Source organism: Mustela putorius, unplaced genomic scaffold (assembly GCF_011764305.1).
Source record: "Mustela putorius furo isolate JIRA1106 unplaced genomic scaffold, ASM1176430v1.1 tig00003834_pilon_pilon_pilon, whole genome shotgun sequence".
NCBI classification, from domain to species: Eukaryota; Metazoa; Chordata; class Mammalia; order Carnivora; family Mustelidae; genus Mustela; species Mustela putorius.
In genome coordinates this window covers 24,546,420-24,574,299 of record NW_025421987.1, presented here as the reverse complement: position 1 = coordinate 24,574,299, position 27,880 = coordinate 24,546,420, and the positions used below count along the sequence as shown (strand labels likewise).

The 27,880-nt window shown below is 36.0% G+C and overlaps 1 protein-coding gene across 1 annotated transcript; it reads right to left on the bottom strand.

Annotated features, from left to right (window-relative positions):
- Positions 1-17,646: 17,646 nt before the first annotated feature.
- On the bottom strand, positions 17,647-18,570 carry LOC101679742 (olfactory receptor 5AC1). The gene has a single exon (XM_004772998.2). It carries the CDS (start codon positions 18,565-18,567, stop codon positions 17,647-17,649), a length of 921 nt encoding a protein of 306 aa, XP_004773055.1. The 5' UTR covers positions 18,568-18,570.
- Positions 18,571-27,880: the final 9,310 nt, after the last annotated feature.

Genomic DNA, 27,880 nt, shown 5'->3' with positions numbered 1-27,880 from the left:
CATTTGGAATGGATCGAGAGCTCCCATTAAACATGCACATGTATACAATTATCATGTGGTTAACCAAAAATGTTTTTAACATTTTTACAGTCTCATTATTTTTTTAGAGGCTCATGATTCTAAAATGATTAATAGGATTTTTTTTCTGCTCTTTTTGAGATTGCAAGTGGGACTATCAAACAGTTTGGAGATTCCTCAAGAAATTAAAAATAGAATTTCCCTATGACCCTGCCATTGCACTACGAGGTATTTACCCCAAAGATACAGATGTAGTGAAAAGAAGGGCCATCTGTACCCCAATGTTTATAGCAGCAATGGTCACGGTCGCCAAACTGTGGAAAGAACCAACATGCTCGTCAACGGACAAATGGATAAGGAAGATGTGGCCCATATACACTATGGAGTATTATGCCTCCATCAGAAAGGATGGATACTCAACTTTTGTAGCAACATGGACGGGACTGGAAGAGATTATGCTGAGTGAAATAAGTCAAGCAGAAAGAGCCAATTATCATATGGTTTCACTTATTTGTGGAGCATAACAAATAGCATGGAGGACATGGGGAGATAGAGAGGAGAAGGGAGTTGGGGGAAATTGGAAGGGGAGGTGAACCATGAGAGACTATGGACTCTGAAAAACAATCTGAGGATTTTGAAGGGGCGGGGGCTGGGAGGTCGGGGTACCAGGTGGTGGGTAATAGGGAGGGCACGTATTGCATGGAGCACTGGGTGTGGTGCAAAAATAATGAATACTGTTATGCTGAAAATTAAAAATAAATTTTAAAAAAAGTCAGGGTGAATGAAACATTACAAGTGGAACCACAGTTGAAAAAATGACCAGTGTTTTGAAAATGTGGATTTAATGTAAATAGTAAAAATTAGAAAATCTGTTTAAAAGGTAAATCCAATGAGAAAAGATGAACCACAGTAATAGGCAATGACTAACATAAAGACAGTCAAGGCAGAAATAACAGCCCCTAACTACAAATGGATCCATGAGGTTTATGAGCCTGGGAAGCAAGGGAGAAGGCTGGGTCCTGCGGAGACCCAAGAGAAAAAACCTCAGTCCTCATCATCACAGTGTATTTCATCAATGACAAATTATGCACAAGTCTGAACATAAAATGTTTTATGGCCTCCCTTAGTAACTAAAGCAGGGTCTACCCATTTACACACAGCTGATCTAAATATATAACCATTCACAGGACTATTTACCATTCTTGGACTCACAGCTTCCAGGCTTTGATGACAAGATCATCCAAGTGGGTGTCATTCCAACACATACATTTACTTCTACACCAATTCCACATAGCTGAAGATTCCCTGCCTGTATGTGCTAGCCTAAAATATCTCAAACCTCCCATTTGGTAATTCAAAAGAAAGAATAACAGTATTTGTGAAAAATTCAGTTCTGGTGAAAATAATTTTTGAACAGTAAAAATATAGAGAAGAATTGGGATATTTTCTATAAAAAGGCACCTGGAGTTTCTCTCTTTAAAAAGGAGGCTATATTGAGGAACAGAGTTCTTCATATCCAGTGGAAAAAGACAAAATTTGGGATTGATTTTAGACACAAAGAAACACCAGCAGAGAGTCTGGTCACAATTATCATCAAATAAGCACATAGCTTTCAAGTCACTGCACATACCAGTGCACATACATGCATATTCACACTCTTCTAAGAATACAACAGTAAAGTGTGGGTCTTGGCAAATACGGTGAATTCTTTTCTGCAGATTTCCTGACAAGAACTATGTAAAAAAGAGCCACACTGAAGGGGAAAGTATAGACTCTCTTTAAAAGTCTATAACTCTCTAATTCTTATCTATTTGAAAATTTCCCTACTTCTATGAGGTTTCCCTAATAAGGTGAAAGAATGAATTTTACTTTCAAAGACAAATTATTAGATTTATTCTATAATTCATTGTCCTGGCAAAGAAAATGTTAACAGAGATATAATAATGTTCCGAAAGCTGGAGTCTCAAGTCTGCCTCTAAATTACTAAGTGAGGTGTCTAAACCATTTTGACCTTCATTTTAAGGTTCTCTTCTGTAAAGCACGAGATTTGCTAAGGTGCATTTCTGCTCACAGTCTATGAGATTCTAACTTCTAGTGTTATTCAGTAGGTAACATAGCATGGTGGTGAAGCACACAGATGCTATAATCATTTGAACCCTCATTCTACAATTATACAGTGTCTTGAAACAAGGGGTTAAAGTAATCAAACATAATTTTTATTTAGCTGTTCAGTTAGGATTCCTTTCTGTTCCATTTGATAGATAAAACATCTCAAAAAACTTTTCAGATATTTTGACAGCTCATGAGAAACTCTTGGTACTAAAATGATATGTTCTGTCATTTTTGGTGGAAAGAATAATGACAATAAAATAAAGCACTCTATTCTCACCCAATTCTTATAAGAAGATGCAGAGATGTCATAAGAAATAAATTTTCATGAAGAACTCATAAGATACAAGAAGAAAGATGTCAAAGACAGCTACTTGTCTCATGTTAGTTTTCTAAAAATGCAGTTTGGAAGGAAAGATATTTATTTCTTACCATCTTCAAACCTGTTTGCAAAGAGAATATCTAAATTCCCTCAATGCCACCAAAAGATTCCCTGTAGAATAAAGTCAATCTACTGGGCATTATAGTCTAGTCAACAAATCATTTTTAATGTATTTTTTTAGCTATATTTTTATAGCTTGTTTCTTCTGCAAACAAAATCAGATTAATTGGAGCAAAAAATTAAAATGCAGAGAAGCACAAAGAAACCAACTTGTTGTAATCTCACTAAACACTATGAATACAGTTAAGTTTTTGGTGTATATTTCTCCTATCATTTACCCATGTGTGTAGTTACTATTTATATATATATATATATAAATATTTATAGATTGAGAGATACATAGTTTTATATGAACATTTTAAAAGAAAATAATGCCTCTGCTATACATGGTTTTTCATAAACTATGTTTAACTTAATAATACACCATTTATAATTTTATTTTCTTAACTTCATTTATTTATTTATTTATTTGAGAGGGACAGTGAGCATACACATGCATGACAGAGAGAGAGCACACAAGCTGAGGGAGAGACAGAGGGAGAGTGATAAAAGACTCCTCACTGCTCAGGGAGCCCAACCTAGGCCTTGATCCCAGGACCCTGGAATCATGACCTGAACCAAAGGCAGATGCTTAACCAACTAAGCCACCCAGGTGCCCACATTTATAGTCTTCTATATCATTACTCTTGGCTTTTTTTTTAATTATTAATTTATTAATTTTTAAAATTTAATTTTATTATTTTCAGTGTTCCAAGATTCATTGTTTATGCACCACACCCAGTGCTCCATGCAATATGTGCCCTCCTTAATACCCACCATCAGGCTCACCCAATCCCCTCCCCTCCAAACCCTTAGTTTGTTTCTCAGAATGCACAGTCTCTCGTGCTTTCTTTCCCCCTCCAATTTCCCCCAACTCCCTCCTTCTCTCCATCTCCCAATGTCATCCATGTTATTCCTTATGCTCCACAAGTAAGTGAAACCTTATGATAATTGGCTGTCTCTGCTTGACTTATTTCACTCAGGATAATCTCCTCCAGTCCCGTCCAAGTTGCTACACAAGTTGGGTATTCATCCTTTCGGATGGAGGCATAATATTCTATGTATATATGGGCCATATCTTCTTTACTCATTCTTCTGTTGAAGGGCATCTTGGCTCTTTCCACAATTTGGTGACTGTGGCCATTGCTGCTATAGACACTGGTGTACAGATGGCCTTTCTTTTCACTCTGTCTGTATCTTTAGGGTAAATACCCAATAGTGCAATTGCAGGATCATAAGGTAGCTCTATTTTTAATTTCTTAAGGAATCTCCACACTGTTTTCCAAAATGGCTGCTCCAACTTGCATTCCCACCAACAGTGTAAGAGGGTTCCCCTTTCTCTACATCCTATCCAACAGTTGTTGTTTACTGTCTTGCTACTTTTGGCCATTCTAATTAGATTGAAAGAATAAACATTGTTAAAATGCCTATACTGCCTAGAGCAATCTATACTTTCAATGCCATTCTGATTGAAATTTCACCAGCATTTTTCAAAGAGCTGAAACAAACAATCCTAAAATTTGTATGGAACTAGAAGAGACCCCGAATTGCTAAAGAAATGTTGGGAAAAAAAAAAAAACCTGGGAGAATCACATTGTCTGATTTCAAGATTTACTACAAAGCTGTGATCACCAAGACAGCATGGTACTGGCACAAAAACAGACACATAGACCAGTGGAACAGAGTAGAGAGACCAGATATGAACCTGCAACTCTATGGTCAACTAATCTTTGAGAAAGCAGGAAAAAATATACAGTCTTTTTAATAAATGGTGCTGGGAAAATTGGACAGCTATGGAGAATGAAACTAAACCATTCTCTTATACCATACAGAAAGATAAACTCAAAATGGATAAAAGACCTCAACGTGAGGCAGGAATCTATCAAAATCCTAGAGGAGAACATAGACAGTAACCTCCTTCGCATGGGCCACAGCAACTTCTTTCAAGACATGTCTCCAAGGGCAAAGGAAACAAAAGTGAAAATGAACTTTTGGGACTTCATCAAAATTAAAAGCTTCTGCACAGCAAAGGAAACAGTTAACAAAACAAAGAGGCAAACCATGTAATAAAAGAAGGTATTTGCAAATGACACTATAGACAAATGGCTGATATCCAAGATCCATAAAGAACTCCTCAAACTCAACACACACAAAACAGATAATCACATCAGAAAATGGGCAGAAGACATGAACAGACACTTCTCCAAAGAAGACATACAAATGGCTACCAGACACATGAAAAAAAGTTCATCATCATTAGCCATCGGGGAGATTCAAATCAAAATCATGTTGAGATACTCTTGAACAACATGAGGGTTGGGGCACTGATCATCTGTGCAATTGAAAGTCTGTGTATAACTTTCAACTCCTCAACAATATAACTACTGTAATAGCTTGCTGTTGACTGTAAGCCTGACCAATAACACAGTTAATTAGTACATATTTTGTATATTACATGTATTATACACTATATTCTTACAATAAAGTAAGCTAGAGAAAAAAAGGTATTACTAATAAAATTATAAGAGAAAGTACATTTATAGTTATATACAGTATTTGTTGATATTCTAAGCTGACATCCTTTGTTTACAAAATGCATAGTCTGTCAGTCCTACATTAATATTGTCTTATGATACAAAACAATATAGATGTTATATGTGTGACTAAGTCTAGACATTGAATATAGAAATGTGAAAAAGAAATTCATATTTATTTGCAAGAACAATGCATGCACTGATACAAAGAAGTAGCAATATTATTGCTTTATGGTAGCCTACTATAATTAATATGACTGCTTCATGGTAGTCTAGCCTATACACTAATGAATGAATTGTTACTAATTTTTTATGGCATACCATATTATCACCATTTTCATAATATAGTATTAGAAACATTGTTACATTTTTTTAGAAACCACTTACCTGTGATGATAGGCTGAGAAGAAGTTTCTCCAATTATGAAAGAGAAAGAGACATATTATTGATAATGTAATTCTTTGAAAGCAAAGTTGTAAAACTAACAAGTTATTAATTTTATATTAAATATCACTTACCTTATTCCTGTGTAAGGATAAGCTGTCTTCTTCCACACAGGACTTGCACATGATGTTCTACAGGATGAGTACATAGATGATGATGATGACAGGAGAATTTCTCACACAATTCTTGCTGTACAGTTATTAAGCTTTTCACACAAAGACACATAAAAAACCGGTTTTTTAGCAGTTTGGCATGATGATTACTTACTGTCCATGAAGTAGAGTTTGGTCATCATACGAGTATTCATCCTTATCTTCACGTGGAGTAGGTTGAGGAGAAGGAGGAAGAGGGGGGTTGGTCTTGCTGTCCCAAGGTCACAGAGGTGGTAGAGGTGGAGGAAGTAGAGGAAGTGGCAGGAGAGGCCGGCCTACTCTCATCAGATCTCTAAAAAGAATGTATAGTAAAATATCAATGGGCTGTGCAAGATCTCTCTCATTTTATTTCCCTTACTTTTCCCTTTAGAGTGATTCCCCCCACTTCCTCCCTACCTAGCCCACCCTCTGGCACCCACTGATGTGTCTGGTTTATCTTTTTAAATTTGTATATGTCTTTACAAATTGTACAGGGTTGCTTTGTGTATATGGTTTTAAAATTTGTACTTTTTAATTAAAAAATAGCATTGTGTTACATGAAAAAGTGCTCCATATCACTCGGCATCAGGGAAATACAAATCAAAACCACAATGAGATATCACCTCACACCAGTCAGAATGGCTAAAATCAACAAGTCAGGAAATGACAGATGCTGGCGAGGATGCGGAGAAAGGGGAACCCTCCTACACTGTTGGTGGGAATGCAAGCTGGTGCAACCACTCTGGAAAACAGCATGGAGGTTCCTCAAAATGTTGAAAATAGAACTGTCCTATGACCCAGCAATTGCACTATTGGGTATTTACCCTAAAGATACAAACGTAGTGATCCAAAGGGGCACGTGCACCCGAATGTTTATAGCAGCATTGTCCACAATAGCCAAACTATGGAAAGAACCTAGATGTCCATCAACAGATGAATGGATCAAGAAGATGTGGTATATATACACAATGGAATACTATGCCGCCATCAAAAGAAATGAAATCTTGCCATTTGCGACAACATGGATGGAACTAGAGCGTATCATGCTTAGTGAAATAAGTCAAGCAGAGAAAGACAACTATCATATGATCTCCCTGATATGAGGAAGTGATGATGCAACATGGGGGCTTAAGTGGGTAGGAGAAGAATCAATGAAACAAGATGGGATTGGGAGGGAGACAAACCATAAGTGACTCTTAATCTCACAAAACAAACTGAGGGTTGCTGGGGGGAGGGGGTTTGGGAGAAGGGGGTGGGATTATGGACATGGGGAGGGTATGTGCTTTGGTGAGTGCTGTGAAGTGTGTAAACCTGGTGATTCACAGACCTGTACCCCTGGGGATAAAAATATATGTTTATAAAAAATAAAAAATTTAAAAAAAATAAAAATAAAAAAATAAAAAATAGCATTGTGTTATAGAAAAAAATTTAGAATACCTTGTAATTTCTTTCTCATTTTTTTGCTTTTTCATTCCTCTAAAAGTGTTTCTACCCAGTACCAATCCTCCTTCTACCAGTTACTTTATTTTCAGTCCCCATATCATGGAAGGGTGCAGATCATTAAAGCCAAAAGCAGTCTTGAATAATTCAAAACTTCTGCCAGATGGTCTAGTGCTAGTTTGTTTTCTGGCATTGTTTCTTCTATGTCTTCTTCCTCATCATCTGGAGCTGGTTCAGTAGCACTCATCTTCATCAAGTTGTCTTCTATTAATTTCTCTGGTATGGTGTCTATCAGCTCTTGAATTTCTCTAAGATCCATATCTTAAGACCCTTTACCACTTTTTTTTTTTTTTTTTTTTGCCATACACAGAATTTCTTTCATTATTTTCCTTGACTATCTCTGTCATAAATCCTGTTGTGCACAATAGCTGAAGTTTTTTCCAGCAGATATTGTTTAGGGCTGGATGGCTTTCATGGCTTTTTCCTATCACAATGGTGGCATCTTCCATGGTATCATTGTTCCAGACTTTCATATTTTCCCTTTAGGGGTTCTCTCCCAAACTGTTGATAATCCTTTCCATAGATTATTGTGTATAGCAAGCCTTAAATGTTTTTATGAACCCCTGATCTAGAGGCTGAGTTAGAAGCATTGTGTCATTTGTGCAAAATAGTAGATGTGGCCCACCCTTTATTGCCTTAAATCACAGTGCTCACTTCTCTTCCTTACTAATAGATAACCTTTGTGGAATTTTGTTTCCAGAATAGGAGACTTTGATCTGCATTAAAAACCTTTTTTCCTCAATGATTTTTTTAATGGCATCTGGGAACTAACTCATCTGCTGCCTTTTAGTTGGCAGAGCTGCTTCTTGTTATCCTGACATCTTTTAAGCCAAACCTCTTTCTAAAATTATCAAACCATCTTTTGCTGGCATTAAATTCTCCAACTTTAGATCTTTCACCTTCCTTTTGCTTTAAGTTTTCATATGACTTTGTTTTTTCTGAAATCAAATTAGAGTATACAGGAATGCCTTTCTTATAGCACTTCTGCACTGACATAAATCTGCATTTTTAATACGACATAAAAAGGTATTTTTTTTAAAAAAGCAAGGTTTTTGTGTCTGCTGGCATAGCTGTAATGATGGTTTCAAGAATTCTCTTTTGGGGGGCTCCTGAGTGACTCAGTCAGCTGAGCAACGAATTTTGGCTCAGGTCATGATCTCAGGGTTATGAGATCAAGCCCCATGTCATCAAGCCTCATGCTAGGTGTGGAGCCTGCTTAGAATTCTCTCTTTCCCTCTGCCCCACCTGCCTTTCACTCTTTCTCAGTCTCTCTCTCAAAATTTTATTGGGGGAACCAGGTGGTGGGTATTAGAGAGGGCACGGATTGCATGGAGCACTGAGTGTGGTGCAAAAATAATGAATACTGTTATACTGAAAATAAATAAAAAGTAAATAAAAAAAAGATGTAGTAAAAATCAAAATAAATAAATATATTAATTAATTCCTTTTTTTGTCTTTTCTTCTTTTTTTTTTTTTTTCCCTGACAATGGTCCTTACACTGCTTTAAATGGTGGCAATCACAGCTGCAGACCTCAATCTACTGTGTATTTTAAGCAATTCAGCTTCGTGTTGTAGTGTCATGATCCTTCTCTGCATCTTTGGGGCACTAACAGCATCACTACTGGTACTTCATAGGAGTCCCTTAGTGTTAGTCAAGGTTTATGGTGATTGCACTAAACACGAAAAATACATGAGAACCAAGAGATCAGTTTGTACTGCAATATGCAATATACTACAGAAACCAATTGCTCCTGTAAAGATTAGCATGGTAGGTTGTTCTAAGCAAGTACTCAATACTTGAGCTCACTGCAACAGCAAAAGAAAGTGACTATGAAATTACAGTAGTGCAGTATGTACTACAGTTAATTTCATGCAGTTATGATTTAATGCTACTTTCTCTCAACTGCCATTGGTTCCATGTACAGTCTCTGAGTGTTGATTTGGATAAACTTTAATTTTTTATAATAGATTTTTGTACATTTTATGGTAGTAAGTGATAAAATAGACTAGTATCTCATATATTTTATGCATCTGTAACATACCTTTTTCTTAAATTTTTTTGACATTTCCAGACTATGAAGTTCATCTGAGAGTTTTTTCAAATTATCACAAATTTTCCAACACATTTCTTGGAAAAATATATGTATACATATAAACATATGTGTGTATATATATATGTATATGATTGAACTTGGTAAGAAATATGCCTGACCTGTATGTATTTGGTAGAAATTTAAAAACTACTGAGGGGTATAAAAATGTGTTTACTATGTGAAAAATCATCATTTTATCAAACAGAAAGACTTGTCTAGAAAAGACATTAATTTTTCTAAATTAACTTATAAATTTAATGAAATATTAAATAAAATCATAAATAGTTGAACTAGAAAATTAATTCATCTGTAAGAGCAAAGAGATTTTTTTAATGCCCTAAAAATTCTTCTAAAAAAATAAAGAAGGGAGATGTCCCATGCCAGGTTTGCAATATACCATAAAGTTAACTGTAATAACTGAAACTATGCTTGATGTTACCAAGATTCACTATGGATACAAATTCACTAAAATCTGAATACCTACTTCCAAACATGGGGAAGAAGAGTAGCAATGTTGACTAAAAGTATAGACTTTGGAAGGAGACAGATTTTGGTTCATTGGGCTTTGCCTCTATGACTTTGATCAATAACAAACTTTCTAAGCTTTGATGTCCTCATTTGCAAGATGATGTTAATAATGTGCCCTTATGAATCTTCTCACACTGTTGGTGGGATTGCAAGTTGGTGCAGCCACTTTGGAAAACAGTGTGGAGGTTCCTCAAAAAATTAAAAATAGAGCTACCCTATGACCCTGCAATTACACTACTGGGTATTTACCCTGAAGATACAGATATAGTGAAAAGAAGGGCCATATGCATCCCAGTGTTCATAGCAGCAACGTCCACAATAGCCAAACTGTGGAAGGAGTTGAGATGCCCTTCAACAGACAAATGGGTAAAGAAGATGTGGTCTATATACACAATGGAATATTACTCAGCCATCAGAAAGGATGAATACCCAAACTTTGCATCAACATGGATGGACTGAAGGAGATTATGCTAAGTGAAATAAGTCAAGCGAAGAAAGTTAATTATCATATGGTTTGACTTGTTTGTAGAACATAAGGAATAACAATGGAGGACATTAGGAGAAGGAAAGGAAAAATGAAGCGGGAGAAATCAGAGGTAGAGACGAACCATGAGAGACTGTGGACTCTGAGAAACAAACTGAGGGTTGTGGAGGGGGGAATAGGTTGACCTGGTGATGGGTATTAAGGAGGGCACATATTACATGGAGCACTGGGTTTTATACATAAACAATGAATCTTGGAACACTATATCAAAAACCAACGATGTACTGTATGGTGACTAACATAACATAACAAAAAATAATAATAAAATAAATAAAGTGCCCTGACAAGGTTTTTGCAAGAATCAGGCGAGAGGGTTAATGCCAAGCCCTCAGCACTATACTTGACAGATAAAAAATCTTATTAATTGGTAATTTTATCTATTTGTGATAATTATTTTAATTATGCAGAAGTAAAGCAGTTAAGCTCTTTTGTTAAGAACAGTTTTGGAGAGAGCATATTGATATGTGTTTATAACAATTTATAACAATGGCAGTTTAATTTTGTACATAAAATACTTTTACAATTAGCTCAATCCATCTGCAGGTTGGCACACAGACCAGTAAGTAGTGTGATTTATGTGGAGTCACAACTTCTAGAAGAAAGAACTTATAGGCATAACACATTTTAAAGAGAACCTTTATTTTAATGAAAATTACAGATACATTTCATAATTAAACATTTCACACTGCATCATGAAGAAAGGACATTTTTTTCCCTAACCACGATACCCCTTGGCCATCAGATCAAATAAATAAGATTCTTCCAATACCATCAAATAACTAGTCTATATTCAAATTTCTTCAATTGTTACCACTTTTTTACAGCATTGCATTTGTTTGTTCTTCCTATCAAGATTCTTTTAATACAAAACAGTGTCATTTCTTTCCACGTTCTTTACTTTCTGGTTGTTGTTATTAGTCATAATGGCTTTCTTATTTTTCCCCCTAATGAAATGACATGGAGAGAGTGGGCCAGTTGTTTAATTGTTTTATGAAATTTCCCACATTCTGGATTTTTCTGGCTGCTTATTTGACTTGTTCTCCTACTCTTTGCATTTTTCCATTCTCAGTGGAATTTATAGCTAAACGTTTGATTAAACATTTTGGCATGAATTCTTTATAAATGATGCTAATAAATTTCATATGGCATAACATCAGGAAGTGCAGGGAGCCTGTTAGTTTCACTACTGGTAGAGTTCAGTGTGATCCCTGGGTTAAGGTATTAATAGTCACATCTCTCCACTATAAAGTTTATCTGTTTTCCCTTACAACTGGCAAGTAACTCATGATATGATACTTTCACACCTTCCAGCTCTCCAGGTTCCCATCCACTTATTTAGCTAAAGTTTTTAGCTTTCTTTGGTGACTCTTGCCAGAACCAATTATAATATTAGGGATTTTTAAATGGTAATGTTCATAACAGCAATGGCCACAGTCGCCAATGGAAAGAACCAAGATGCCCTTCAATAGATGAATGAATGGATAAGGAAGATGTGGTCCATATATGCTACGCAGTATAATGCCTCCATCAGAAAGGATGAATACCCAACTTTTGTAGCAACATGGATGGGACTGGAGGAGATTATGCTGAGTGAATAAGTCAAGCAGAGAAAGTCAATTGTATGGTTTTACTTACTTGTGGAGCATAAGGAATAATGTGGAGGATATTAGGAGACGGAAAGGAAAAGTGAATTGGGGGAAATCGGAGGGAGAGATGAACCATGAGAGAATGTGGACTCTGATAAACAAACTGAGGATTTTGCAAGGGAGGGGGTTGGGGGAGATGGGTGAACCTGGTGGTGGGTATTAAGGTATTACTCCACATATTGCATGGAGTAATGGGTGTGCTGTATAAACAATGAATCTTGGTACACTGAAAAAATAAAATAAAATGTAAAAATTCATTAAAAAAATAAATAGATAAATGGTAATTTTTAATTCTGTCATTTGTTTTACATTTTCTTAAAAATATTTTATTTATTTGATGAGAAAGAGAGAGTGAGAGAGCAAGCACAAGCAAGAAAGAGCAGCAGAGGGAGAGGGAGAAGCAGGCTCTCCACTGAGCAGGAAGCCTAATGTGGGGCTCCATCCCAGGACCCTGAGATCATAACCTCAGCCAAACGCAGACGTTTAACCAACTGAGCCACCCAGGCGCCCCCTGTTCTACATTTTCTTAGATGAAATACTTAACACAACTATTAAAAAAAAAAAAAAGAGGAAAGTAGGAGAAAATGTTTTGACATTTATCATGAAAATTTTTAAACAAATGTCTAACCATTTGTTTAGTTTTATTTGACCTAGCCAGAAGTTCATAGTTTCATAAGCCCACCTTCTTTCTTGGAGGCAAATTGTTGGTGATTTTAAAAGGCTTACTTTGAATAGCTTAGTAATTCATTCCAAAAATACATTTAAGTGTCTGGTATAGTAAACCCTAGTCAGGAGTTTTCTTCGAAAGGAAAAAAGTGAGTCAATAAAAATGCATTTTGGGTCAAGTTCTTTCTCGTCGATGTTTCCTGTTTCTCACTTTGTAAGAAACTGCCTTTTCTCTCTCATGAGTGATCCAATTATTTTTTGCCAGAAACAGTCCATTTGGGGCAATGTTACTTTTCAAAGCCTTCCTCCCAAAGAAGGATTTTACAGACACTTGCTTTTTAAGGTCTCCTAAGACTAATTTTTTAATGTACATATTTAATAAAAATATAATAATAATTATCATAAAAACATATTTTTTGTACTTTACTTTCAACAAAAACATATTCATATAAACTTTCTTAATTTCTCAACAGTATTGGAGCACCTGACATTTCTCACATTACCTTACATAATGAAAAGAATTCTGGTGTGGACACATTGGCCACCTGTGACAGTGCAGTTTTAACAGTGTTTCTTCTCTTAGCTTAGCCTCTTATTATTTATATAACTTTAGGAAAGTAGGACATTAACTTCCTCATAAAAACAAAACCTGTATTTATACAGTGATTTGTGGTCTGTAATGTACCTTCACATATACTGTCTCTCCCAATCAACTAAATAGGGACACAAGTACGTATTATTATCTCCATTATCTAAATGAAGAAATTGAGGCAGTGCCCATTTAAATATCATCAAACACTCATTGTTTTCTCCTCTGTATGACCCAGAAATTTTAACGAAGGTGCTTGTAGTCACTTTTAGCTTCACCTAAGACTCAGGAATAAAAGAACAGATCATCTGAACTGACACACTCCGCTTTTCTGTTACTCCAGGTGGCCTCACACCTGGAGAAATACCACCTTCCTTCCATTTTTCCAAAGTGACTGAAAGGATCAATTAAGATGATTCCGATGAACCCACTCTAAGAGTCCTGAAGTAATATTTAAATAGGAGGAAGTGCCTTAGTCCACTCAGGCTGCCATAAAACATACCACAGACTGGCTGGCTTATAAACAACAGAAACTGATTTCTCATAGTTCTGAAGGCTGAAAGTCCAAGGTCCAGCTGTCAGCATCATCACATTCTGATGAAGGTCCTCGTCCTGATTCATAACATTGTCTTTTCACTGTGTCCTCACATGGAGGAAGAGGTTGGGGATCTGTTCAGAGCCTCTTTTATAAGGCATTGATCCCATCATGAGCCCCCCCCCACATGACTTCAGCAACTTCCACAGGGCCTATCTTTTCATATCATCATCTTTGGGGGTTGGGATTTTAAAATACAAATTTGGGGAGTACACAAATATTCAGATGAGAACAGGTAGGCTTTCCTATTAAGAAATCAAATTTCAAAGTCTAAAGTGATCATCATGTATGTTTGAACAATTTTACTGCTTTGCCTTTCAAAATATAGTTTCACACCAACCAACAATCTACTGCATTCAATATCTGTGGGCTCATGCACACAAAAGTTTAAGAATGAAAACTTCAAGTGAAATATCTTCACATCGTTGGTTCTTCTTCTGCTTCACTAAACCAGTTATGAATGTTATATTGAGGCTATACTCTCCAACCAAATAAAGTATATAGACACTTTGTAATATCCCCACTAACATTCAGTGGGTTGCTTATACTATGTGACAATATGGACAAGAATGGAGAACTGTCCAATATAAATAAAATACCTGCTGAAATATGAAACTCTAACAATGCAGGAGAAACATTTGTTAGGAAAGAATTGCAAGTAACTTTTTATGAGCTGTCTGGCTATGCATAGCCTGTCTCCCCAAACTGTTTATCTGGTAGGAATTTGAAAGAAATTAGTGCTATCTACAACTTTTTTATGAATGAATTTGTTTTCAGAAAGCAAACTGCAGATCGCTGTTCACTATCCCATAGATAATTGTGTCAGACTTCCAAAACCAATTGAAGAATCAAGAACCATACGAAGATTCTATTTTCCCCTTATGCCAGTAGTTTTCAACCTGGGTTATACTTTTATCACCTGGAGGGATAAAGGTCGACAAATAGCTGGGTCACATTTTCAGAATAGCTGAATTCACTGGTCTGAGATTGGATCAGAGAATTTTAATTTCTAAGGACCTTAGAGGATTCCAGGAAGGATTGAGAATCACTGCCTTAAATTTAAAAAAGCACACCATTGGGACACCTGGGTGGCTCAGGTCATGATCCCAGGGTCCTGGGATCGAGCCTCATATCGGGCTCTCTGCTCAGCAGGGAGCCTGCTTCCTCCTCTCTCTCTGCCTGCTTCTCTGCCTACTTGTGATCTTCATCTGTCAAATAAATAAATAAAAATCTTTAAAAAAAAAAAAAGCACACTATGCAATAAACATATCATTTATGCATCATTATTCCCTTTGTTCCATCAAAATGGAGGGAATAAAGATAAAAACATATCAAAAATTGCATAAACTATGATAAAGTAGCCATTTGGCAAAACAGTCATTGTAATAGTCATACAGGGACATTTCTATACTCAATTATCACCTAATCTAATCTTCATTGGAAGCTTGCCAAGTTTCACATGAGGATTTTCCCTAGTGACTGTCAACACTGGCTGAATATTAGAATCACTCAGAGTGGTTTAGAAAACTACCCTCTTCTTAAAGATCCTAGTTTGTTTGGTTTGAGGTGGGAACCAAGAGTGAGAACCATGGATCCATACCATCAGGGTGAGGAAGAAGATATGCAAGACTTGATTGGTGACATTTAGTCACTAATTCTGCTACTTGTTATCAACAGGGTGTGATATATTCAGTTTTACAATATGTTATAAACCCAAGAAACACCTGAAATGCTGTCATTCTCATGGATTATGCAGCTAGTAGTTGGATTCCAAACCATCTTTTGCATAAAATATAAAACCATGAAAAATAAAATTTTCTGCAAAGAACTCACAGTACCCTATAAAAACCTAGCACCATGACCAGAGCTTTAGAGGAAAAGAAGAAGCCAGGAAGCACATCTAGAGGCTTACTTCCATTCTCTTAGCCACAGGGCACACTGGTGGAGCAAAGGGACATCTGGATTTGGCCAGTACCATCTCCTTCCAAGTGCCTCTTCAGCCAGTGTTGGATTTCACATAAGACGTTATGATCTAATAAAAGCACCATAGGGTAGTGGTTAAAAGCATGGACTCTGGCACCATGCTGCCTGAAATAATAAAGGTGTAAAGAAGACAGAGAATATCTATATATTGACAGACAGCAATTGCATGCAGTCAATACCCAAAACAGGCTGCATGGTACATAAGGAAAAAAAAAAAAAGAGAGAGAGAGAGAGTTTTGCCACTGGCCTTGACTGTGGAGAGGTGGAGGTAAGAACTTCCACAGAGATTCTGCACCCACAGGAAGTAACCTGCTTCCAACGAGCCCACACAGCAGAAACAGAGCCAGATGCAGCAAGAGGAGCAGGGGTCTGAGGAAACAGCCCCAAACACAGTGCTGAAGCCAGTTGGCCCCACCTCAGGCTTTGCCATTCCATGACTCAGCAAATTGTTTCTATCCTCAAATCAAAATAATAGGGTAGGTGTTAGAGTACTTTTTTCTTTTCTTTTTCTTTCTTTCTTTTTTTTTTTTTCCCTACAGTGCACCAAGGTCACTACCCATGATTTATATGCTCCTTTTCCCTTCTATGGCCTATAAAAGACATCTAAGGGTTATGAGAATTGGCTCCATCAATAACATACTATGGATCCAACTACATATTTTTCCTTTGTTTTTGACTAAAATATTCACAGAGCCATATATAATAAAGTCAGGAGCTCAAAAAATGCAAAAGGGCCAGACAGAACACATATATAGCTTCTATAAAGAAAAAATCAGTTAAGTTGCATAATTACAAATTTACCAAGAACATCTGCTCTTTCAGGTAGATGTCCATTCCAGGAGAAAAAAATTCAATTTGTATATGTCGGTCAGACACAAGATGTTTAGGAAGATTGGTTATAAATTAAAAAGTAGAAGTTTTTAAAGAACTCAGAACTTTTCATTACATTGCAGGAAAACTAACTTTCTCTTATATATGTAATTGTTAGTTCTTTATACCTTTCAATGATTGCAAAGCAAATATAATTTTCAAAATTACTTTTAAACCTTGAAGAGAATGCCTCATGAGGTTATATACTGTCACAGTCAGTCTAACAAGATTACTTTGATGGACATATTTTTTGGATAATTATAAATCCTCAAGAGAAGGTTTCAAAAAATTCCTTGCTCAAGAATTATTTAACAGGCATGAGAACTTTTTAAAAAGAAGGTTTACAGAGATTCCCTTAAAAAAAAATAAGTGCAAAAGGGTTTTAAAGTATGTTTATCTAGAGGGGTGACTGGGTGGCTCAGTCAGTTGACCTTCTGCCTTTGGTGCAGGTCATGATCCCAGGGCCTGAGGATTGAGCCCCACTTTGGGTTCCCTGCTCAGTGGAGAGTTTTCTTCCTCTTCCTCTGCCCCTCCCTCTGCTTGTGCTTTCTCTCTCAATCTCTCCCAAATAAAAATAAATAAATAAAATATTTATTCTAAAGAGTGTGGATATCTGGAAACACAAAGCTCATTAAAGTTACAAAAATATATAATTTGAAGATTTCATTCTAGTTTCATCCTTGAGAATGGATTTAAAACAACACAAGGTAAGTGGAGTCCATCCTTACGAGGCTCATTAATTATTTCGATGATCACAAGAACTTAGGATGAAAGCAAGTCTATCTACTCTGAATTTTTTATTCATTAACTTAACAAGTACATATTAAGGCCCTACTATGTGCAAAACCCAGGGACACATGTTTTATTTAAACAGAATAAAATCTAAGGAATAATGAAAGTTTTCCTGAGAAATATTTATTTCTTTATAATTTTTCTCAGTGCCCCTAAAACTTCCTTATTTCTTAGGCTATAAATAAAGGGGTTGAGCAGAGGGATGATAATCGTATAGAACAGTGAATACATTTTATCCTGGTATTGATCTGGGCCAGACCCAGGACGCACATACATGAAGAAGAGAGTGCCATAGAACAAGGAAACAGAGAGCAGGTGGGCGCTGCACGTGGAGAAGGCTTTACTCCTGCCCTTTTCGGACTTCTTTGTCAGGATGGCAAAGAGGACACGGGTATAAGACACTATGATGGTCATAAAAGTAAAGGCTTGTATAAAAGCAGCAAAAATAAAAAGTACTAATGCATTAATAGATGGGTCAGTGCAAGAAATTGTATATAGTGGGAAAATTTCACAGTAGAAATGAGGTATTATATTGGACCTGCAGAAAGTTAATCTAAATAATAACCCTACATGAATTGTGGGATGCAGAAAACCAATTACATAAGACAAACTTATCAACCAAGTACAGAGCCTGTTGGACATCACCACTGGATAAAGTAAGGGATTGCATATGGCTACATAGCGGTCATAGGCCATCACTACTAGGAGGAAACATTCCGTGGTGGCACTGGAAGCAAAAATATAAAATTGGGTGATGCACTCAAAGAGGGATATCATTTGACTTTTGTCTAAGATGTTGACAAGCATCCTGGGAGTCACAGAGGATGAGGAACAAGCATCTGCAAAGGCCAAACTGCCAAGGAGTAAGTACATGGGGGTGTGAAGTTGGGGATGCTTCCAGATGAGAAGAATCAGTCCAAGGTTGCCCACCATGGTGGTGAGGTAGATGACCAAGAACACCAGGAACAGGGGTGTCTGCAGCCCTGGAAGATCTGTAAGTCCTGTGAGAACAAACTCAGTCACCTCCGTCTTGTTTGTCTCCATCAGATGCACAGGGGCTGATCACTACCAGGAGAGAATATGTAAAGGAAAAACTTAATCAAGAATCAGGAAAACTGGCTTGGGATGGTAATGTTTGCTCCCTATTTCAGTTGTCAGTTTCTCAACAGATATGGAGGTATAGGTTTTTTAAAAACATACTTAAGACTATGAAGCATATAAAAATAATTTTGAAAAAGATTTTTAAAAGAGGGCTTTAAGCATATATATTTAAAATTGAATATATTAACAGTGAACTGTTTTCCAGAATTAAGAATAAAAATATACATTTTATAAGAAAATCAGAAGCAGCAGTGGTTCAGTTTCAAAGGTGTCATCACCCTTTCTCAGAAAATCTTTTGCCTCTTTTCTATTGAATGAAAAATGGACTCTATCTCTGATATCAGCAATATACATCATTCAGTCCTTTTAAGACATTAATAGGTTGAGGTATAAGATAGTAAATCAATATCCCATTACTGTTTTATTATCCATTATCATTATTATTTAATTATATATTCATTAAAATCACCCCAAATTCCTAATCAAGTCTTTTGATTACACATACTACAAACTCCTCCAAATTTTTAATTAATTCTTTTTAAATATCCCCAACAAACTCTCATATGTGAACATAATCATTCATTCAGTCACCAACTATTTATGGAGTACTTCCTAAGTTAAAGAACTGTCGTTCTGAGTTCATAGAACCTATGTCATTAAACCAAGGATGATAAAATACCCCTCTTTTAAGAGGAGTGAAGAAACAAATACACTACTGTCTTATTTGCAGGTGTGGGAAGGATCTAAGGGCTGTTATTTTCAGGCCTGGATTTACCATCCAGTTAACTGAGGGTGTGTTAATATTTCAGAGGCACAAATTTTAAAATGATTAAAAAGATTTTCCTTTTCCTGATCTTTTTGAGGTTGCAAGTGGAACTATCAAAGTCAGGGTGAATGAAACACTACAAATGGAACCACAGTTGAAAAAATAACCAGTGTTTTGAAAAGGTGGATTCAATTTAAATAGTAAAAATCATAAAATCTGTTTAAAAGGCAAATCAAATGAGAAAAGATGAACCACAGTAATAGGCAATGACTAACATAAAGACAGTCAAGGCAGATAACAGCCCCTAACTACAAATGGATCCATGAGGTTTATGAGCCTGGGAAGCAAGGGAGAAGGCTGGGTCCTGCGGAGACCCAAGAGAAAAAAACTCAGTCCTCATCATCACAGTGTATTTCATCAAAGACGAATTATGCACAAGTCTGGACATAAAATATGTTTTATGTCCTCTCTTGCCATCTAAAGCAGGGTCTACCCATTTACACACAGCTGATCTAATATATAATCATTCAAGGGACTATTTACCAGTCTTGGATTCACAGCTCCCAGGCTTTTATGAAAAGACTACCCAAGTTGGTGTCATTCCAACACATGTTAACTTCTATACTTGTCAACAATTCTGTACAGAAGTGAAGACTTTATTCTCCAAGTCTCTGCTGGCCTGAAACATGTCTCTAATGTGCCTGCTTGGTCATTCAAAGGTAGGAAATGTACCGAAAATTGAGGGAAGACAGGGTTTGTGAAAAACTCAGTTCTAATGAGACTAATGCTTGAACATTAAAAATATATGGAAAAATTGGAGTATGTTCTATAAAAAGGCATCTGGAGGTTCCCCCCCTGTAAAAGAGAAGCTAGTTTGAACAAAACTGTTCTTCTCCTTTTTCACGAGAAATAGGAAAAGAGAAAATTTGTTTGAGACTTATTCTAAACAAGAAGAAACACCAGCAGAGAGGCTGGTCACAGTGGCAGTAATCATTGATCAAACACACTGCTGTCAAGTCCCTGCAAGAACCTGATTATCCTTTATAACAATGGGTGGTGCTTCTCAATACTTGTGGTGAACTTTTTCTTTTTTTCCTATTTCCAGCGAAATATCATCTTAAAGATTCAAATTGAAGGAGAAGTCATACATTCCCTTAAAAAGCCCCATAATTCTATGATTCTTAAGTCAGGAATCTTCCTCATTCTGTTTGAGTTCCAATGTAAGTTAAATGACAGAATGAATTTTAATTTCCAAAGACACAAAAAATACTAAAAATTGCTTTTGTAATTCATTATCCTGGCCTCCCCAAAAAAGTTAATAAAAATGTAACAGAATTTCAGATGCCTTGAATCTCAGTTCTACCTCTAAATTACCACATGATTATTAGCTTTATGACCCTTGTTTTGAGATTCTCCTCTAAAGCCCTGCATTTTCTGATACATTTCTACCCACAGCCTGTGTGACCATGACTCCTCTCTGCTACTTAGTAGGTAGGATGACATGGTGGTGAAGCACACAGTGCTATAATATTTTTGCATGGGTTCAATTCTTCATTCTACAAACATATATCTTCATATCCAAAAGTTTTCAGAGGAAATAAACATAATGTTTATTATCTATTTAATTCAGGATATTCCATTTGAAAGATAAATCATCTGAAAAATATTTTTCATTAGTTTTGTTACATCATGAAAAACTCTTGGTATTAAAATGATATTTCCTATCATGTTTTTATGAAAAGAATAATTGTAATAAAATAAAGCACCGCATTCTCACCCAATTCTTGTAAGAAGATGTAGAGATGCCATAAAATATAAACTTTCATGAAGAGCTCTTAAGATACAAGAACAAAAATGTCAAATGAATTTTGAAAAAAGCCCACTATTTTTCTCCCATTATTTTTCCTTGAAAAATGCAGTTTGGAAGGAAAGATATTTTTTTCTTTTCATCTTCAAACCCATTTATGAGGAGAATACTGAAACTCCCTCAATGGCACCAAAAGATTCCCTGTAGAATGAAATCAACCTACTGGGCATTATAGACTAATCAACAAATCATTTAGAACATTCTTTAGTAACTATTATTTTAGTAGCTTATTTCTTTTTTCTACAAACAAAAGCATTACTGGTTAATGGTAGGAAAAAAATGAAAATGTAAAAAAGCAAAAAAACAACAAATTACTTTCATTTCACTAATCACTGATAAGTATAGTTAACTTTTTAGTATATATTTCTCCTATCATTAACCCATACATGTATTTATGTATACTTCATTATATGTAATTAACATATATTTGTATTTATATAGTATATAAACATTTTATAGATATATATAAAAATAAAATTATGGCACTACTGTACATAATTTTTCATAAACTACTTTTTATTTAAGTATGACATACAATATTGTATTAGTTTCAGGTATACAATATGGTGGTTTGACATTTATGTACATTATGAAATGATCACCATCTAAGTATAGTTAACATCTATAATCATATATAGTTATTACAATATTACTGACTGTGTTCCTTATTTTGTTACATCTCCATAACTCATTTATTTTGTAACAGGAAATTTATAGCTCTTAGTTGCTACTGATTTAGCCCATCCCCCAATCTTTTTCCTTATTTGTTCCAATATTTTTGGTGGAATTGTTAGGATTTCTATGTATAGTATCTTTTCATTTACAAATAGTAAGAGTTTTGCTTCTTCTTTCCCAACTTGGGTGCTTTTTACTTCTTTTTCTTGTTTCATTTGTAAGGTAAACTTTCCTATTAAGAAAAAAAGAAGAATTCAAAATCTAAGGTGATGGTTATGAATATTTGAGCAATTTTAGTGCTTTGTCTCTCAAAATGTGACCCAAATCCCATTGGCAACAGAATCACCTGGGATGCTTCTGAATAATGCAGTATCTCAAGCCCACCAATGATCTATTAAATCTAATACCTATGGGCTCATGTACACTGAAGTTTAAGAACAAAAACCTCAAATGAAAATCTTTGTACCCTTGGATTCTCTTTGTTTAACTGGCCAGTTATAAATGCTAAATAGAGGCTCACTTCACTCCAACTATATAAATTAAGTAACTAGTGTATGCTTTGAATATCTCAACTGATAGTCAATGAATTTATTTATATACTTCATTATAATAAAAACAAAAAAGGAGAACTGTCCCTCATAAATAAAATATCTGCTGAAATATGAGACTCTTAGAAGGCAAGAGAAATATTTCTTAGGAAAGGATTCCAGTTAGGTTCTTGTGAACTGTCTGTATATGTACAGCCTTTCACCCCAAACTGATTATCTGATGACATACTGAAAGAAACTAATGTTATCTGTAATTTTTTAGACAGCAAATTCCAGGTCCAATTCACTACCATAGAGACAGTTGTGTTGGATCTCCAAAAACAATAAAAGAATATTCATATGGGATTAAATGGTAATACTATGTATAAATCTTATATCATTGCATTTAAGTTTTTAATTTATTTATTGGAGAGAGAGACAGCGAGAGAGGGAGCACAAACAGGGGGAGTGGGAGAGGGAGAAGCAGGCTTCCCACCAAGAAGGGAGCCAGATGCAGGGCTCAATCCCAGGACCCTGGGATCATGACCTGAGCAAAAGGCAGATGCTTAACAACTGAGCCATCTTGGTGCCCCTATCATTGCATTTAAAACAACTAAGGTCATATCTTTCCTTTACTAGGCATTTATTTCAGCACCTACAATTTCAGCACTTACACAAGCTATGCTCTGTGGTTTCATACATACTCAACTCACAATCACTGGTGGTTACTAAAAATTATGAGTGATAGGCTTGCTACATTGTCATAAGAAATTCAAGAATTGAAATGATAATGACTGAGAATTTTCACAAAATGAATATCAGACATCAACCCACAGATCCAGGAAGCATAGAAAACACCAAGCAGAAAAATTCCATAAAACTATAACTAAGCATATCATTTTCAAACTCTACAAATCAAAGATAAATTTCCAAAAGAACATCTAGGTTCTTTCCATAGTTTGGCTGTTGTGGACATTACTGCTATAAACATTCGGATGCACGTGCCCCTTTGGATCACTATGTTTGTATCATTAGGGTAAATACCCAGTAGTGCAATTGCTGGGTCATAGGGTAGTTCTATTTTCAACATTTTGAGGAACCTCCATGCTGTTTTCCAGAGTGGTTGCACCAGCCTGCATTCCCACCAACAGTGTAGGAGGGTTTCCCTTTCTCCGCATCCTCGCCAGCATCTGTCATTTCCTGACTTGTTAATTTTAGCCATTCTGACTGGTGTGAGGTGATATCTCATTGTGGTTTTGATTTGTATTTCCCTGATGCCAAGTGATATGGAGCACTTTTTCATGTGTCTGTTGGCCATCTGGATGTCTTCTTTGCAGAAATGTCTGTTCATGTCCTCTGCCCATTTCTTCATTGGATTCTTTGTTCTTTGGGTGTTGAGTTTGCTAAGTTCTTTATAGATTTGGGACACTAGCCCTTTATCTGATATGTCGTTTGCAAATATCTTCTCCCATTCTGTCAGTTGTCTTTGGTTTTGTTAACTGTTTCCTTTTGATCTTGATGAAATCCCAATAATTCATTTTTGCCCTTGCTTCCCTTGCCTTTGGTGATGTTCCTAGGAAGATGTTGCTGCGGCTGAGGTCGAAAAGGTTGCTGCTTGTGTTCTCCTCAAGGATTTTGATGGATTCCTTTCTCACACTGAGGTCCTTCATCCATTTTGAGTCTATTTTTGTGTATGGTGTAAGGAAATGGTCTAATTTCATTTTTCTGCATGTGGCTGTCCAATTTTCCCAGCACCATTTATTGAAGAGGCTGTCTTTTTTCCATTGGACATTCTTTCCTGCTTTGTGAAAGGTTAGTTGACCATAGAGTTGAGGGTCTATTTCTGGGCTCTCTATTCTGTTCCATTGATCTATGTGTCTGGTTTTGTGCCAGTACCAGGCTGTCTTGATGATGACAGCTTTGTAATAGAGCTTGAAGTCTGGAATTGTGATGGCACCAACTTTGGCTTTCTTTTTCAATATTCCTTTGGCTATTCGAGGTCTTTTCTGGTTCCATATAAATTTTAGGATTATTTGCTCCATTTCTTTGAAAACGATGGATGGTACTTTGATAGGAATTGCATTAAATGTGTAGATTGCTTTAGGTAGCATAGACATTTTCACAATTTTATTCTTCCAATCCAGGAGCATGGAACATTTTTCCATTTCTTTCTGTCTTCCTCAATTTCTTTCATGAGTACTTTATAGTTTTCTAAGTATAGATTATTTGCCTCTTTGGTTAGGTTTATTCCTAGGTATCTTATGGTTTTGGGTGCAATTGTAAATGGGATTGACTCCTTAATTTCTCTTTCTTCTGTCTTGTTGTTGGTGTAGAGAAATGCAACTGATTTCTGTGCATTGATTTTATATCTTGATACTTTACTGAATTCCTGTATAAGTTCTAGCAGTTTTGGAGTGGAGCCTTTTGGGTTTTCCACATATAGTATCATATCATCTGCGAAGAGTGATAATTTGACTTCTTTGCCAATTTGGATGCCTTTAATTTCTTTTTGTTGTCTGATTGCTGAGGCTAGGACTTCTAGTACTATGTTGAATAGCAGTGGTGCTAATGGACATCCCTGCCATGTTCCTGTCCTTAGCGGAAAAGCTTTCAGTTTTTCTCCATTGAGAATGATATTTGCGGTGGGTTTTTCATAGATGGCTTTGATAATATTGAGGTATGTGCCCTCTATCCCTACACTTTGAAGAGTTTTGATCAGGAAGGGATGCTGTACTTTGTCAAATGCTTTTTCAGCATCTATGGAGAGTATCATATGGTTCTTGTTCTTTCTTTTATTGATATGTTGTATCACATTGATTGATTTGCGGATGTTGAACCAACCTTGCAGCCCTGGAATGAATCCCACTTGGTCGTGGTGAATAATCCTTTTAATGTACTGTTGAATCCTATTGGCTAGTATTTTAGTGAGAATTTTTGCATCTGTGTTCATCAAGGATATTGGTCTGTAGTTGGTCTTTTTTGTATTCGTCTTTTTTGATGGGATCCTTGTCTGGATTTGGGATCAAGATGATGCTGGCCTCATAAAATGAATTTGGAAGTTTTCCTTCCATTTCTATTTTTTGGAACAGTTTCAGGAGAATAGGAAGTAGTTCTTCTTTAAATGTTTGGTAGAATTCCCCCGGGAAGCCGTCTGGCCCTAGGTGTCCATCAACAGATGAATGGATAAAGAAGATGTGGTATATATACACAATGGAATACTATGCAGCCATCAAAAGAAATGAAATATTGCCATTTGCGACAACGTGGATGGAACTAGAGGGTATCATGTTTAGCAAAATAAGTCAATCGGAGAAAGAAAACTATCATATGATCTCCCTGATATGAGGAAGTGGAAATGCAACATGGGGGGTTAAGGGAGTAGGAGAAGAATAAATGAAACAAGATGGGATTGGGAGGGAGACAAACCATAAGTGACTCTTAATCTCACAAAACAAACTGAGGGTTGCTGGTGGAAGGGGGGTTGGGAGAAGGGGGGGTGGGATTATGGACATTGGGAAGGATATGTGCTATGGTGAGTTCTGTGAAGTGTGTAAACCTGGCAATTCACATACCTGTAACCTGGGGGATAAAAATATATGTTTATAAAAAATTAAAAAAGAATCATCACACTGCATACTTTAAATACGTACAATTTTGTTTTTAATTATTCCTCAATAAAGATAGAGAAGACATTAAAAATGTTTCTAATACAATGCAAGTCATGTGGAAACTAAAAAAAAAAAAAATTCCAAAAGAAGCCAGAGGAAAGAACACCTCACCTATAGAGAAATTAAGAGAAGAATTACATATGTACCAATGCTTTGGTGTTTATTTTGTGTGGCTAAATGCCTGCAGAGGCTTTGAACTGATTCTAACAACTTTTATGAATGCATGCCCTAGATAATACCCCACACAGTAAAGAATGTTAAGTTCCCCTTTGACTTCCACCATACTCCTGGTGATAGTCTCTCCTAATTCCCAGCTACTTCTTGTGCACTCCTTAGATAAGACCCCTCAGAGCTTACCAAAACCTCAATATTTTTTATTTGAGTTGACCAATCCAGCCTTAGGTTAGGGACCCCAGAAACACTTTAACCAAAGACCTCAATAAAGGCATAAGTCTCAGTTCCCTTTGCTAGCATTCTGCCTGTACCCTGCCTTGATATCCTTGTGTGACTCCACAAGCATGTTGTGTACTTCCTCCAGGACCTGTGAGTAATAAACTTTTCAATCTCACTTTCTCCTGTGGTCTTTGTTGACTAGTGGCTCACCATCCAACACTCCACATAAGGCTCTACTAAACCAATGTTAATTTAACAAAATTACAACAATCCAACTTCTCCTCAAAAACCATGCAATGAATGAGTATAGAGTGAAACATTTTAAGTGTTGAGAGAAAAAAACATCCATATATATGGTGCAAAATATCCTTCAAATGTGAAAGACAAATAAAAACATTCTTAGGCAAATAAAAATTGAGGGAATTTGTTCGCAGTTGAGCTGCCTTGTAAGAAATGTTAAAATTCTTTAGAGGGAGGGGAAATGATATAGGTCAGAAATTCATATCTACATAAAGTAAGGGAAAAGATCAAAGAAGAAATAGGTGAAGGTAAGATAAAAACTTCTATTTTTGTTATACATAATTGATCTAACAGGCAATAGTGTATTCAAAATAATATCACCAACAATGTATTTGATTATGGTTGCTTATATATATATCATATATGTATTTCATATGTATATGAAGCGAATGACAATAATTCTACAGGGATGAGAGGCAGGAATAAGGAATCTTTTGTTATTGTAATGTCTCACACCACCCATGAAGTGGTATAAATGTACTTGGAAGTGGACTTGGATTAGTTTTAAATGTATATTGCAAACTCTAGGGCAACCACTAAAAAGTTGTTGTCTTTTTTTAAAGGAAGTATAATCAATAAGCTAAGAAGAATAGTTGGAATCATATAAAGTGCTCAATTAAAACCACAAAAGCCAGAAAAACAATAGATGAAAAAGTGGGAAGAACAATGGCAACAAAGAGAAAACAGTTAATGACGTGGTAGATTTTTTAAAATTTTAATTCCAGTGTAGTTAGCATGCAGTGTCATATTACTTTCTGATGTGCAATATAGTGATCCAACAGTTCTGTACATTTCTCAGTGTTCATCATGATAAATATACTCATAATCTCCTTCACCTATATCACCCATTCACCCACCCATCTCCCCTCTGGTAACCATCTGTTTGTTCTCTATTATTAAAAGACTGTTTTTTGATTTGTCTCCCTTTTCTGCAGTTGTTCATTTGTTTTGGTTCTTAAATTCCACATATGAGTGAAACCATCTGGTATTTGTCTTCCTCTGATTTAGTTATTTCACTTTGCATTATACCCTCTGGACCCATCTATGTTGTTGCAAATGA